Source organism: Xenia sp. Carnegie-2017, unplaced genomic scaffold, assembly GCF_021976095.1.
Source record: "Xenia sp. Carnegie-2017 unplaced genomic scaffold, XeniaSp_v1 HiC_scaffold_30, whole genome shotgun sequence".
Lineage (NCBI taxonomy): Eukaryota > Metazoa > Cnidaria > Anthozoa > Malacalcyonacea > Xeniidae > Xenia > Xenia sp. Carnegie-2017.
Genome location: NW_025813494.1, coordinates 693577 through 708878, shown reverse-complemented (window position 1 = coordinate 708878; position 15302 = coordinate 693577). Strand labels below are relative to the sequence as shown.

General features: G+C 33.8%; 1 protein-coding gene across 2 annotated transcripts; it reads left to right on the top strand.

The window, feature by feature from the left end:
• The first annotated feature begins 8943 nt into the window (after positions 1–8943).
• LOC124455122 (zinc finger MYM-type protein 1-like) lies at positions 8944–10804 on the top strand. Of its 2 annotated transcripts, XR_006951714.1 has the most exons (3): positions 8944–9396; positions 9714–9805; positions 10610–10804. XR_006951714.1 is itself a non-coding variant. In XM_047005851.1 (2 exons), the coding sequence occupies exons 1-2, from the start codon at positions 8951–8953 to the stop codon at positions 9760–9762; spliced, it is 495 nt and encodes a 164-aa protein (XP_046861807.1). In that variant the 5' UTR covers positions 8944–8950; the 3' UTR covers positions 9763–10191. The 2 variants fall into 2 exon arrangements, 1 of the variants encoding a protein (XP_046861807.1); XM_047005851.1 differs by lacking the exon at positions 10610–10804 and having other exon boundaries at positions 9714–10191.
• Positions 10805–15302: the final 4498 nt, after the last annotated feature.

Sequence of the window (15302 nt, the reverse complement as noted above, 5' to 3'; positions counted from 1 at the left end):
AAGTCGGATGACACGAATGCGCGTAATATAATCTTATATAATTAAGTTAAGAATTCCGGTTCTTTAACAAACAAAGCCTATAAATAAAAACTACACGGTAGAATTTTTAAACTTGGCCATATTGTAGATATTCTATTGTCTAAAATATATCCAAAATCTGGAGGTGGCACAAAAATAAATGATAGAAAATCATCGACAAAGTCGGATGACACGAATGCGCGTAATATAATCTTATATATTTAAGTTAAGAATTCCGGTTCTTTAACAAACAAAGCCTTATAAATAAAAACTACACGGTAGAATTTTTTAAACTTGGCCATATTGTAGATATTCTTATTGTCTATAATATATCCAAAATCTGGAGGTGGCACAAAAAATAAAAGAAATAATATTCCTTGAGAATGTACTCTGGTATAAACCGTGAAGTTGGCACCACATTCGACAAACAGCTCTATAGCTAAAAACTACACGGTAGAATTTTTTAAACTTGGCCATAATATAGATATTCTTATTGTCTATAATATATCCAAAATCTGGAGGTGGCACAAAAAATAAATGATAGAAAATCATCGACAAAGTCGGATGACACGAATGCGCGTAATATAATCTTATATAATTAACTTCCTATATCCATGTAATTTTCAAACAAAGGCCTATAAATAAAAACTACACGGTAGAATTTTTTAAACTTGGCCAGAATATAGATAATTATATTGTCTAAAATATATCCAAAATCTGGAGGTGGCACAAAAAATAAATGATAGAAAATCATCGACAAAGTCGGATGACACGAATGCGCGTAATATAATCTTATATATTTAAGTTAAGAATTCCGGTTCTTTAACAAACAAAGCCTTATAAATAAAAACTACACGGTAGAAATTTTTAAACTTGGCCATATTGTAGATATTCTATTGTCTAAAATATATCCAAAATCTGGAGGTGGCACAAAAATAAATGATAGAAAATCATCGACAAAGTCGGATGACACGAATGCGCGTAATATAATCTTATATATTTAAGTTAAGAATTCCGGTTCTTTAACAAACAAAGCCTATAAATAAAAACTACACGGTAGAAATTTTTAAACTTGGCCATATTGTAGATATTCTTATTGTCTATAATATATCCAAAATCTGGAGGTGGCACAAAAATAAAAGAAATAATATTCCTTGAGAATGTACTCTGGTATAAACCGTGAAGTTGGCACCACATTCGACAAACAGCTCTATAGCTAAAAACTACACGGTAGAATTTTTTAAACTTGGCCATAATATAGATATTTATATTGTCTAAAATATATCCAAAATCTGGAGGTGGCACAAAAAAATAAATGATAGAAAATCATCGACAAAGTCGGATGACACGAATGCGCGTAATATAATCTTATATATTTAAGTTAAAATTCCGGTTCTTTAACAAACAAAGGCTTATAAATAAAAACTACACGGTAGAATTTTTTAAACTTGGCCATATTGTAGATATTCTTACTGTCTAAAATATATCCAAAATCTGGAGGTGGCACAAAAAATAAAAGAAATAATATTCGGATGAGAATGTACTCTATATTAATCGTGAAGTTGGCACCACATTCGACAAACAGCTATAAATAAAAACTACACGGTAGAATTTTTTAAACTTGGCCATAATGTAGATATTCTTATTGTCTAAAATATCCAAAATCTGGAGGTGGCACAAAAATAAATGATAGAAAATCATCGACAAAGTCGGATGACACGAATGCGCGTAATATAATCTTATATATTTAAGTTAAGAATTCCGGTTCTTTAACAAACAAAGCCTTATAAATAAAAACTACACGGTAGAATTTTTAAACTTGGCCATATTGTAGATATTCTTATTGTCTATAACATATCCAAAATCTGGAGGTGGCACAAAAATAAAAGGAATAATATTCCTTGAGAATGTACTCTGGTATTAACCGTGAAGTTGGCACCACATTCGACAAACAGCTCTATAGCTAAAAAACTACACGGTAGAATTTTTTAAACTTGGCCATATTGTAGATATTTTATTGTCTAAAATATATCCAAAATCTGGAGGTGCACAAAAATAAATGATAGAAAATCATCGACAAAGTCGGATGACACGAATGCGCGTAATATAATCTTATATAATTAAGTTTAGAATTCCGGTTCTTTAACAAACAAAGGCCTATAAATAAAAACTACACGGTAGAATTTTTAAACTTGGCCAGAATATAGATAATTATATTGTCTAAAATATATCCAAAATCTGGAGGTGGCACAAAAAATAAATGATAGAAAATCATCGACAAAGTCGGATGACACGAATGCGCGTAATATAATCTTATATAATTAACTTCCTATCCATGTAATTTTTCAAACAAAGGCCTATAAATAAAAACTACACGGTAGAATTTTTAAACTTGGCCAGAATATAGATAATTATATTGTCTAAAATATATCCAAAATCTGGAGGTGGCACAAAAATAAGTTGTAGAAAATCATCGACAAAGTCGGATGACACGAATACGCGTAATATAATCTTTATAATTAACTTCCTATTCCAGGTAACTTTGCAAACAAAGGCCTATAAATAAAAACTACACGGTAGAATTTTTAAACTTGGCCATATTGTAGATATTTTATTGTCTATAATATATCCAAAATCTGGAGGTGCACAAAAAAAAGTTGTAGAAAATCATCGACAAAGTCGGATGACACGAATACGCGTAATATAATATATAATTAACTTCCTATATCAAGGTATCTTTGCAAACAAAGGCCTATAAATAAAAACTACACGGTAGAATTTTTAAACTTGGCCATATTGTAGATATTTTTATTGTCTATAACATATCCAAAATCTGGAGTGCACAAAAATATAAAGGAATAGTATTCCTTTAGAATAAACCGTGAAGTTGGCACCACATTCGACAAACAGCTCTATAGCTAAAAACTACACGGTAGAATTTTTTAAACTCAAGTATATTATAGAATTTTATATTGTCTAAAATATATCCAAAATTTGGAAAGTGCACAAAAATAAATGATAGAAAAACATCGGCAAAGTTGGATGACTCAAATGCGCGTAATATAATCTTGCATAAATAAGTTAAGAATTCCGGTTCTTTAACAAACAAAGACCTATAAATAAAAACTACACGGTAGAATTTTTTAAACTTGGCCATATTGTAGATATTCTTATTGTCTATAATATCCAAAATCTGGAGGCACAAAAAAATGATAGAAAATCATCGACAAAGTCGGATGACACAAATGCATGTAATATGATCTTATATAATTACGTTTAGAATTCCGGTTTAAACAAACAAAGCCTTTAAATAAAAACTACACGGTAGAATTTTTCAAACTTGGCCAAAATATAGATAATTATATTGTCTAAATATATCCAAAATCTGGAGGTGGCACAAAAATAAAAATCATCGACAAATCTGGATGACGTAATTACGACAAAGTCGTAATTAGATAAGATCATATTACATGCATTCGTGTCATCCGACTTTGTCGATGATTTTCTACAACTTATTTTTTTGTGCACTCTCCAGATTTTGGATATGTTATAGACAATTAAAATATCTACAATATGGCCAAGTTTAAAAAAATTCTACAGTGTAGTTTTTTATTTATAGGCCTTTGTTTGCAAAGTTACCTGGACATAGGAAGTTAATTATTAAATTTTATATTACGCGCATTCGTGTCATCCGACTTTGTCGATGATTTTCTACAACTTATTTTTTGTGCCACCTCCAGATTTTGATATATTTTAGACAATATAATTATCTATATTCTGGCCAAGTTTAAAAAATTCTACCGTGTAGTTTTTATTTATAGGCCTTTGTTTAAAATTACATGGATATAGGAAGTTAATTATATAAGATTATATTACGCGCATTCGTGTCATCCGACTTTGTCGATGATTTTCTATCATTTATTTTTGTGCCACCTCCAGATTTTGGATATATTTTAGACAATATAATTATCTATATTCTGGCCAAGTTTAAAAATTCTACCGTGTAGTTTTTATTTATAGGCCTTTGTTTGAAAATTACATGGATGTAGGAAGTTAATTATATAATATTATATTACGCGTATTCGTGTCATCCGACTTTGTCGATGATTTTCTAAAACTTATTTTTTGTGCACCTCCAGATTTTGGATATGTTATAGACAATAAAAATATCTACAATATGGCCAAGTTTAAAAAAATTCTACCGTGTAGTTTTTTATTTATAGGCCTTTGTTTAAAAATTACATGGATATAGGAAGTTAATTATATAAGATTATATTACGCGCATTCGTGTCATCCGACTTTGTCGATGATTTTCTATCATTTATTTTTTTGTGCCACCTCCAGATTTTGGATATATTTTAGACAATATAATTATCTATATTCTGGCCAAGTTTAAAAAAATTCTACCGTGTAGTTTTTTATTTATAGGTCTTTGTTTGTTAAAGAACCGGAATTCTTAACTTATTTATGCAAGATTATATTACGCGCATTTGAGTCATCCAACTTTGCCGATGTTTTTCTATCATTTATATTTTTGTGCACTTTCCAAATTTTGGATATATTTTAGACAATATAAAATTCTATAATATACTTGAGTTTAAAAAAATTCTACCGTGTAGTTTTTTAGCTATAGAGCTGTTTGTCGAATGTGGTGCCAACTTCACGGTTTATTCTCAAGGAATACTATTCCTTTTATATTTTTGTGCACTCTCCAGATTTTGGATATGTTATAGACAATAAAAATATCTACAATATGGCCAAGTTTAAAAAAATTCTACCGTGTAGTTTTTTATTTACAGGCCTTTGTTTGCAAAGATACCATGATATAGGAAGTTAATTATATAATATTATATTACGCGTATTCGTGTCATCCGACTTTGCCGATGATTTTCTACAACTTATTTTTTTGTGCACTCTCCAGATTTTGGATATGTTATAGACAATAAAAATATCTACAATATGGCCAAGTTTAAAAAAATTCTACCGTGTAGTTTTTTATTTATAGGCCTTTGTTTGCAAAGTTACCTGGACATAGGAAGTTAATTATTAAATTTTATATTACGCGCATTCGTGTCATCCGACTTTGTCGATGATTTTCTACAACTTATTTTTTTGTGCCACCTCCAGATTTTGGATATATTTTAGACAATATAATTATCTATATTCTGGCCAAGTTTAAAAAAATTCTACCGTGTAGTTTTTTATTTATAGGCCTTTGTTTAAAAATTACATGGATATAGGAAGTTAATTATATAAGATTATATTACGCGCATTCGTGTCATCCGACTTTGTCGATGATTTTCTATCATTTATTTTTTTGTGCCACCTCCAGATTTTGGATATATTTTAGACAATATAATTATCTATATTTTGGCCAAGTTTAAAAAAATTCTACCGTGTAGTTTTTATTTATAGGCCTTTGTTTGAAAAATTACATGGATATAGGAAGTTAATTATATAATATATTACGCGTATTCGTGTCATCCGACTTTGCCGATGATTTTCTAAAACTTATTTTTGTGCACTCTCAGATTTTGGATATGTTATAGACAATAAAAATATCTACAATATGGCCAAGTTTAAAAATTCTACCGTGTAGTTTTTATTTATAGGCCTTTGTTTGCAAAGTTACCTGGACATAGGAAGTTAATTATTAAATATTATATTACGCGCATTCGTGTCATCCGACTTTGCCGATGATTTTCTACAACTTATTTTTTTGTGCACTCTCCAGATTTTGGATATGTTATAGACAATAAAAATATCTACAATATGGCCAAGTTTAAAAAAATTCTACCGTGTAGTTTTTTATTTATAGGTCTTTGTTTGTTAAAGAACCGGAATTCTTAACTTATTTATGCAATATTATATTACGCGCATTTGAGTCATCCAACTTTGCCGATGTTTTTCTATCATTTATATTTTTGTGCACTTTCCAAATTTTGGATATATTTTAGACAATATAAAATTCTATAATACACTTGAGTTTAACAAAATTCTACGGTGTAGTTTCTTAGCTATAGAGCTGTTTGTCGAATGTGGTGCCAACTTCACGGTTTATTCTCAAGGAATACTATTCCTTTTATATTTTGTGCACCTCCAGATTTTGGATATGTTATAGACAATAAAAATATCTACAATATGGCCAAGTTTAAAAAATTCTACCGTGTAGTTTTTATTTACAGGCCTTTGTTTGCAAAGATACCTTGATATAGGAAGTTAATTATATAATATTATATTACGCGTATTCGTGTCATCCGACTTTGTCGATGATTTTCTACAACTTATTTTTTTGTGCACTCTCCAGATTTTGGATATGTTATAGACAATAAAATATCTACAATATGGCCAAGTTTAAAAATTCTACCGTGTAGTTTTTATTTATAGGCCTTTGTTTGCAAAGTTACCTGGATATAGGAAGTTAATTATTAAATTATATTACGCGCATTCGTGTCATCCGACTTTGTCGATGATTTTCTACAACTTATTTTTTGTGCCACCTCCAGATTTTGGATATATTATAGACAATAAGAATATCTACATTACGGCCAAGTTTAAAAAATTCTACCGTGTAGTTTTTAGCTATAGAGCTGTTTGTCGAATGTGGTGCCAACTTCACGGTTTATACCAGAGTACATTCTCAAGGAATATTATTTCTTTTATTTTTTGTGCCACCTCCAGATTTTGGATATATTATAGACAATAAGAATATCTACAATATGGCCAAGTTTAAAAATTTCTACCGTGTAGTTTTTATTTATAAGGCTTTGTTTGTTAAAGAACCGGAATTCTTAACTTAAATATATAAGATTATATTACGCGCATTCGTGTCATCCGACTTTGTCGATGATTTTCTATCATTTATTTTTTTGTGCCACCTCCAGATTTTGGATATATTTTAGACAATATAATTATCTATATTCTGGCCAAGTTTAAAAAAATTCTACCGTGTAGTTTTTTATTTATAGGCCTTTGTTTGTTTTATAACCGGAATTCTAAACGTAATTATATAAGATCATATTACATGCATTCGTGTCATCCGACTTTGTCGATGATTTTCTATCATTTATTTTTTTGTGCCACCTCCAGATTTTGGATATGTCATAGACAATAAGAATATCTACAATATGGCCAAGTTTAAAAAAATTCTACCGTGTAGTTTTCTATTTATAAGGCTTTGTTTGTTAAAGAACCGGAATTCTTAACTTAAATATATAAGATTATATTACGCGCATTCGTGTCATCCGACTTTGTCGATGATTTTCTATCATTTATTTTTGTGCCACCTCCAGATTTTGGATATATTTTAGACAATATAATTATCTATATTCTGGCCAAGTTAAAAAATTCTACCGTGTAGTTTTTAAATTATAGGCTATTTAAGAGAAATGGAAAGTACACTGTAATATAAATCTTAGTGTTTTCTTCAATTTCTTGACTTTTATACATTTTTGTGATGTTTAAGGACTGTAAAATAGTAATAAACAGTTAAGAATTATTTTTTACTTTTGTATTTGATGGAAAACGTGTTTTAAAGACGATTTTTTGATTCATCATTTTGAATGATAAATTTTAGTTGAATGTGGTGATGAATGTTGTGATGAATGTTGTGTTGAATGTGGTGCCCAATGTGGTGCCAATTTCACGGTAGTCTTTTAATTCTATTATAAATATTGGCATAAATTCAGCGAATAGTGAATTTATATTTGAACTTTGAATTATCTTCTACATGTAACTACGTGGCTATGTTAGATATTTCCTGGCCAGTTAGTTAAATTTTTGTTGGATGACTTATAGGAACACGACTTTTTTATCCAATTTAGATCAGAAGTATCTGGCAACTGTCTCTACAGTTCAGTGTCATTGCTTTTGGCAGGTGATAACAGTTTATTGCATATTTTGAGGCAGTTAACATCACTTGAGCTGTTTTTGAATGCTACTTTTTACTGCCAACATCCTTTATTTTCCTCAATTGTTGAACAGCATAAAGAATTCAACAACACCTCAAAGAATATTTTACCTTTGACAGTATCTCAAGACTGTCTAGATTCTGGTTTTGTAGGTGTTGATCTTGTCAAAAAGGAGGCCTTTTTGAATTGTCATGACCAAAAGTGGTCATCGTTTCTATGCATTTTAGCTCTTTCTTCTGTGTTGGAGACAAAAATTTTACCTATTACCCAGATTGTGGAGAGAGCCGCCTAAATCAATATTCAACTCTCTCGTTTGTCCAAGAAGAATATTAAAGAATCAGCCGATGCAATTCATCTTTGTTTTGTTATAAAGGGTAGTTAAATCAGATCAATGTTTCCAACCTAATCATTTTGTTCCTCTAGTTTTTTTTCCTAGCAAAACTAAAAGGACAATTTCTGGTCCAACATGCCCAGTGCCTTCAAAAAAAGCAAAAGCAGAAAATAAGTCAGGGAATATCAGTAAGTTTTTTCAAAATGGAAAACCAGAAATCATTACAAGTGAGGTTTCTTGTACTAGGGTTTCTGAACAAACCATTGAAGATTTACAGGTAAAGCCTAACTTTAGTCACAATTTTGATGTAGCTACCTACTACGAAAGAGCTAAAGGTTTGAAAATGTCTGATATTTGTTTGCTTATTAAAAATGTTTTTAAACCAGATGAAAATTACACTTTTCCTCCTTTAAGTGAGAACAATAAAAGGTCTTTTAAATATGAATGGCTCAAAGATTTTACCTGGCTGTGTTATTCACCAAAGGAAGATGGTGCTTATTGCTTATCATGTGTTCTTTTTGGACATCAATTCCCCAGTAAATGCTCGAGAATAAGCAAGCTATTTCGTTCACCTTTTCGTTATTGGAATGATGCTGTAGGTACATTTAGGCGACATGCTGGAAATTGTAAGGGGGAAAAAATGGGACTGCATGCATTTACTTCTCCAATTTTGAATGATATATGCTCTCAAATGTCAGGTGTAGCTCAACCCATTGAAAATATCTTAGATACTAACATAAAACTTGAAATTGAGCAAAATAGGAAAATTCTTAAACATATTGTTGATACAGTTCTTTTTTGTGGAAGGCTTGGCATTGGATTACGAGGTCATCGTGATGATGCTCAATTTCACCCAGAGGTCGGTTGCTATTCAGTCAATGGCAATGTTGGTAATTTTGTTGAATCTTTAAATTTTAGAGTTAGAGCTGGTGATCAAACTTTGGAAAATCATTTGCTCAAATGTGGCAAGAATAAAAGTTATATTTCCAAGACCAGTCAAAACAAAATCATCAATTGTATTGGTCAGGTAATATCAGAAGATATTATAAACGAGATAAAAAAAAATAGATATTATTCTATCATTGCAGATGAAGCTGCTGATTCTTCTCACAAAGAGCAATTGTCCCTTGTTCTACGGTTTGTTGACTCTTCAATGAATGTTAAAGAAGAGTTCATGTGTTTCCTGCATTGCAAATGGGGTTGAGTGGTCAACAACTTTCAAAGCTTATTTTAGAAACTCTAGAGAAATTTGCTTTACCCATTATGGATTGCAGGGACAAGGTTATGATGGTGCAGGGCAGTTTCTGGGCATATAAATGGTTTAGCAGCCCACATTTTAAGAACTAATCCTAAAGCTCTTTACACTCACTGTTACAGTCATCGACTAAATTTGTCTGTCTGTGACACTCTTTCTAACGTTGAAATTAATAACATGTTATCTGTTGTTTCTCAAGCTGCCAATTTTATCAACATATCACAGACACGCAACATACCCTTTGCTGAGCACGTTAAAAAGTCAGATGTTCAGACCAAGAAGGCAAAACTGGTAAGTCTTTGTAAAACCAGATGGGTTGAGCGAGTTGACAGTCTTGACACGTTTCAACAATTGTTTATTCCTTTAATCGACACTCTTCAGGACATGATAAACAATGTAAGTGGCGAGGTGAAGCCTTCTCTTGCTGCTGATGCTTCCCAGTTACTTTCATTAGTTACTCAATTTCATTTTATTGTTGCGCTAGTTATTACTAGAAATATTCTTGATGCTACTCTTCCAGTCACGCAATTGTTGCAGGGAAAAACTATTGATGTCATGGATGGTTTTCATTTGATAACCACTTTGAAGAATGATGTAGCCAACATGAGGAAAAGCATTAATTTTTATCATAACACTTGGTATGAAGAGGCTTTAAAACTTGCTGAAGAGGTGAACGTTCAAGAAACAAAAAAGCGAATTGCTGGAAGACAAACTATGCGATCTAATCCTCCCAGTCAATCATTCAAAGAACATTATAAACTAACCATCACTATTCCGTTATTAGACCATCTTCAAACATCTTTGAGCACTAGGTTTAACTTGGATAGTGTTAATGTGTACCGAGGATTATCTATCGTTCCTTCAAAATGATGACTCTGTCGGACAAAGGAATTGATTGGAAAGAACAGTTTAAAAGTGTTGCAAAATTCTATCATGATGACTTGCCCAACCCCCTTGGTTTAGATGCTGAATTAAGGCAATGGCGTTTATACTGGGAAACGCACAATGGGCCTTTGCCAGAAAACATCGTCAAAACACTGAAGCATGTAACATTTCCAGGATTTGAAAATATTAAAGTTATTCTTCGCATTTTAGGTACACTACCAATCACCTCATGTGAATGTGAGAGATCAATTTCAGCACTGAGGAATCTAAAAACCTACCAAAGGAGCACTATGGTAGAGGAACGTTTAAATGGCCTGGCTTTAATGCGAATTCACCCAGAAATTATTCCTGACATAGAAAGAGTGATCAATAAGTTTGCTGAAGGTAATACACGTTTGAAATTTGCTTAATGTGTTATGGCTACGTTACTGTAGAAATATTACTGACTTTGCAACTGGCTGCTTAATGCGCCGTTGCTGCAGAAATGTCTTACAGCACAACTGGCTGCTTAATGCGCCGTTGCTGCAAAAATGTAAGACAGTGCAACTGGCTGCTTAATGCGCCGTTGCTGCAGAAATGTAAGACAGTGCAACTGGCTGCTTAATGCGCCGTTGCTGCAAAAATGTAAGACAGTGCAACTGGCTGCTTAATGCGCCGTTGCTGCAGAAATGTAAGACAGTGCAACTGGCTGCTTAATGCGCCGTTGCTGCAAAAATGTAAGACAGTGCAACTGGCTGCTTAATGCGCCGTTGCTGCAGAAATGTAAGACAGTGCAACTGGCTGCTTAATGCGCCGTTGCTGCAGAAACGTAAGACAGTGCAACTGGCTGCTTAATGCGCCGTTGCTGCAGAAATGTAAGACAGTGCAACTGGCTGCTTAATGCGCCGTTGCTGCAGAAATAAGACAGTGCAACTGGCTGCTTAATGCGCCGTTGCTGCTAAATCAAAGACTGTCCATGTCCGGAATCACATTGTTGCTTTGCACTATGTGTTTCCTAGGCATGCTGAAGAGCCCTGACATTGGGCGAAACGGTCTTAGCGTGTTTGTCCTCAATATTTTGTAAGAAAAAAATGAAAAACTGCGATTTCATTCACTTTGAAAATTTGTTGTAAAGCTATTCCAAAACGCTGGAAATCGCATTTCTGGGACCCTAGGCTTCAACATTTTCCAGGGGGGGATGCCCTCGGACCCCTTACGGGCAAACGCCTCCGGCGTTCGCCGGTTTAGGACTGACGTTTGGAAAATCCTAGATCCGCCCCTGAGGCAGCATGCTAACTACAGACTGGCTAATGGAGTATTTGCCGGTTGCCAGTCTCCCTTAAATTTGCGCGGTTTTTGCAATGCATTCTGGGATCGCCAGGGGGCAAACATTGTGTATCTTTATAAAAATATCTTTTCGTAAAGAGTTCATATTCAAATTATAATGGGAAAAGGGGATCACTGTGCTGTTTATGGCTGTGATAACGATAGAAGATATCCTGAAAAATATATCGTTTCCGATCACGTTGGTATTCTTCGCTTTTTTTCTTCGAAAAACGCGAAAGACAAGAGTGCTTGGCAAAAGGTGATCAACAGGAAAAACTTCAAAGTGACTACTAATACGAAGGTTTGTTCTAATCATTTTCTTGCTGGTTATCGATCCGAGGGCTGTCCCAATCCAACTTTGTATCTAAAAGGATACCAATCAAAAGAAAGCAGTAAACGATTACCGCCGAAAGATAGAAGCAAATCAAATATTCCAAAAAGAAAGAGACGAAAAATTCTGTGTGAAGGCAGTGCTGAGAAAAGCTTTGAGCATCAGGATAAGGCATTTTTTGCTGCTGAAATCACTGCTCCTGAGCAGTGTACTGAGCCAGAGTCTGTGCACGAAGACAGTTCACAAATAAATTGTACTACAGACTTGGATGTTACAAGTTATGATTCTGATGATAGCTACAGCTTTGAAAGTGATAAACATGACCTCATTGACTGTTTTTGCCAGGGCGACGTTAAAACGTTGAAAAGAAACTTATTAATTGAACAAGCTATTTGCCAGAAGAATTGCTACCGCTACACTGGATTGTCACTAGAAAAGTTGAACTTAGTTTTCAGGACTGAAAGAGTATAAAGTCCAAATACAACCGGATATATGTTGCTATTACAATGATACTAGAGAGAAGCTTTTCACACTGCGATAATACATTGTTAAAAGCTTAAACATGCCATGCTGAAGATATATTATATTTGCTGGCGGATTATTCATTTAAAACATAGTTTGTATCGCTATGTTTGCTTTCATTTTTGAAAAATCGCACGAACTTTTTAGTTGTCAAGGTGGAACGTATCGGATTCTAATATCGGAACACAATATTACATTTATACTTCCCTTGTGGTCATGTGACGGGAATCTGCTGCCAATCAACTTTAACTTCCCGCCTGTAGCTTTTATGGCAGTTAGTTCCTCACTTTACCTGCAGCGAATGCGAATCAGAAAAATTTAACTTTATTTTGTCAACAATTATAGTACGGATTGATACAATAAAAGATATGGCGTACAGTTTTTAAATCACGGAAATGCTTTGGTTGTGTCTTTGAAGATTAGTGCTTCTAAGGTATTCAAAACCGTTTGCTATAATTCATGGCTTTTAGAGAGATTTGGTCAGTACATCCGACAGATAAGTCTTATGTAAAGCCAATATATTTAATATATTTAATATGTCATATAGATATGTATAAGCGCTCTTCCACTAGTGTCGCAACGAACGTTGGTGAGACTGAGAAAATTCAAGTAGAGGTCGGGTTACATCAAGGCTCGGCACTAAGCCGAGTCTTTATTGTCATTATGGATGTAATCTCGGATGACACGACAGAGCACACACTTTGGAGTATGCTGTTTGCAGATGATTTGGTCTTGTGTGATGAGAAGACAAGTCTTGTGGAAGGAAGACTAGAAGATTGGGGAAGAATACTAGAAGATGTTGGCTTGAAAGTTAGTAGAGCCAAGACGGAGTACCTCCCACCGAGTGGCTGCATAGGAAACATCAAGCTAAGAGAATATGCTGGACCCGGAAATACAGATCTACCAAAGTGCGAGACATTTAAGTACCTCGGGACCACCATCCATCAGGATGGCGGTTGCAAGACTGAGGTTGAACTACGGATTAGCCGGGCATGGAATAAATGGAGGGAGTTAACGGGAGTGCTCTGTGATAAGAAGATGCCGAAGAAACTGAAGATCCTCATCTACAAAACGGTGATACGCCCAGTGCTTCTGTATGGGAATGAAACATGGCCTGCTACAGACTACCTAGCAGAGAAGATCATTGTATGCGAGATGAGAATGATACGCTATTGTCTGGGAGTCAGCCTGGAGGAGCACAGAACAAATGAAAGCATAAGAGAAGAAGCGAATGTCATGAGTATATTGAAATTGATGAGAAGAAAAAGACTGCAGTGGTTCGGACATGTGTGCCGGCGTGAAGAAGATGCAGACATTCGGAGAGTTTATGAGATGCAAGTGGAGGGGAGACGGAAACGCGGACGCCCAAAGCATCGGTGGAAGGATACCATCAGGAGAGACATGCAGCTATTTGGTGTCAAAGAAGAGGATACCCAGGACAGAGCAGCCTGGAAAAGTCTGATAGAACTGGGTCTCCGGCAAAGACCCGCTACCCGAGCAGGACACAGCGGAGAAAGGTGACCAAAGGTGACCATAGCCAATATATGTTATAAGCCAATATATTTAATATGTGTCTTGTGATGGTTGGTTCGTTTCTGTAGTTGAGTCCCATCAACTTGATCATTTTTATTTATTCTTTTATTTCACATAAGTGGCAAGTGTTCATTTCTTTAGCAATCAGTAATATACACAAAGCTATAAAACTGCAATCCAAATTCGTGATCTTGCAAGTTTTTAGAAGTACTTCATTTCTTACAAACACCGTTATTTTAACAAACTGTTCTAATTGAAAAAAGACGCTATATAGCCATATAACTACAAGACTTTTGACCAACATGGCGTCGAATTTAATCACATTGACGAACCAGTGTTTACCAACGAAACAAAACGTTTTTTTATAACTGTCTCATCAGCAGCGAAGAGAAAATAAGCCTCTCAGAAGTTCGATATCATACTTCTATTTGCATCTCGATAAACACTTACAACAAAATCTCAGCATGTAATGAAAGTGACAATCATGTAACTCATCAAAATTACAACTGAGCGATAAATTTGAAAAAATATTGGAGTTGTAGCTACTTGTTTAGGAATAATTGTATGTTATAGTGTAGCAAGCGCCTTGTAGACTTTGTTACTCGAAATTTCTCGAGTGTCTGGATATCTTTTAAAAAAGCTTTTTTCATTCTCAGATTTATGAAATATCAAACTGTAGAAGTCTGTGTCAAATGTAGCCACTGTTTGTTTAGTTACAAAGTGTATAACAATGTGCCCTCCCGGTTATCACCATTGTGCAGTGGTGACTCCTGCACTTGTGACACAGGATGTACGGTTACATATTGTATGGATTGTTTTGTTGAGTCATTTTGCATTTGAAATATTCAACACCAAATCATTTACTTAAAAAATCACACATTACATTAAATATCAAACAGTAGAAGTCTGTGTGAAATGTACGGTTTGCTTAGTTGTGTAGATTTGGCATTTGACAAATTTAACACCAAATAACTTTACCTTAAAGGCACACATTACATAAGTGTGGAACATTTACATCGAATTTTTTGAGAAACTGTACTGAAACTTAGTGTAACTAACTAAAAATAAAAAATCAAGCTTAAAGAATTGTCACTATTGTCTTGTTATAATTTCATAATTTTCCCACGATTTTTCCGTATAATCTCAGTTGACATTTTTACATGATGGTCAAGCACTTTGCTTGTCGGTAAATTCCGCAGTAGTTCTTATTGC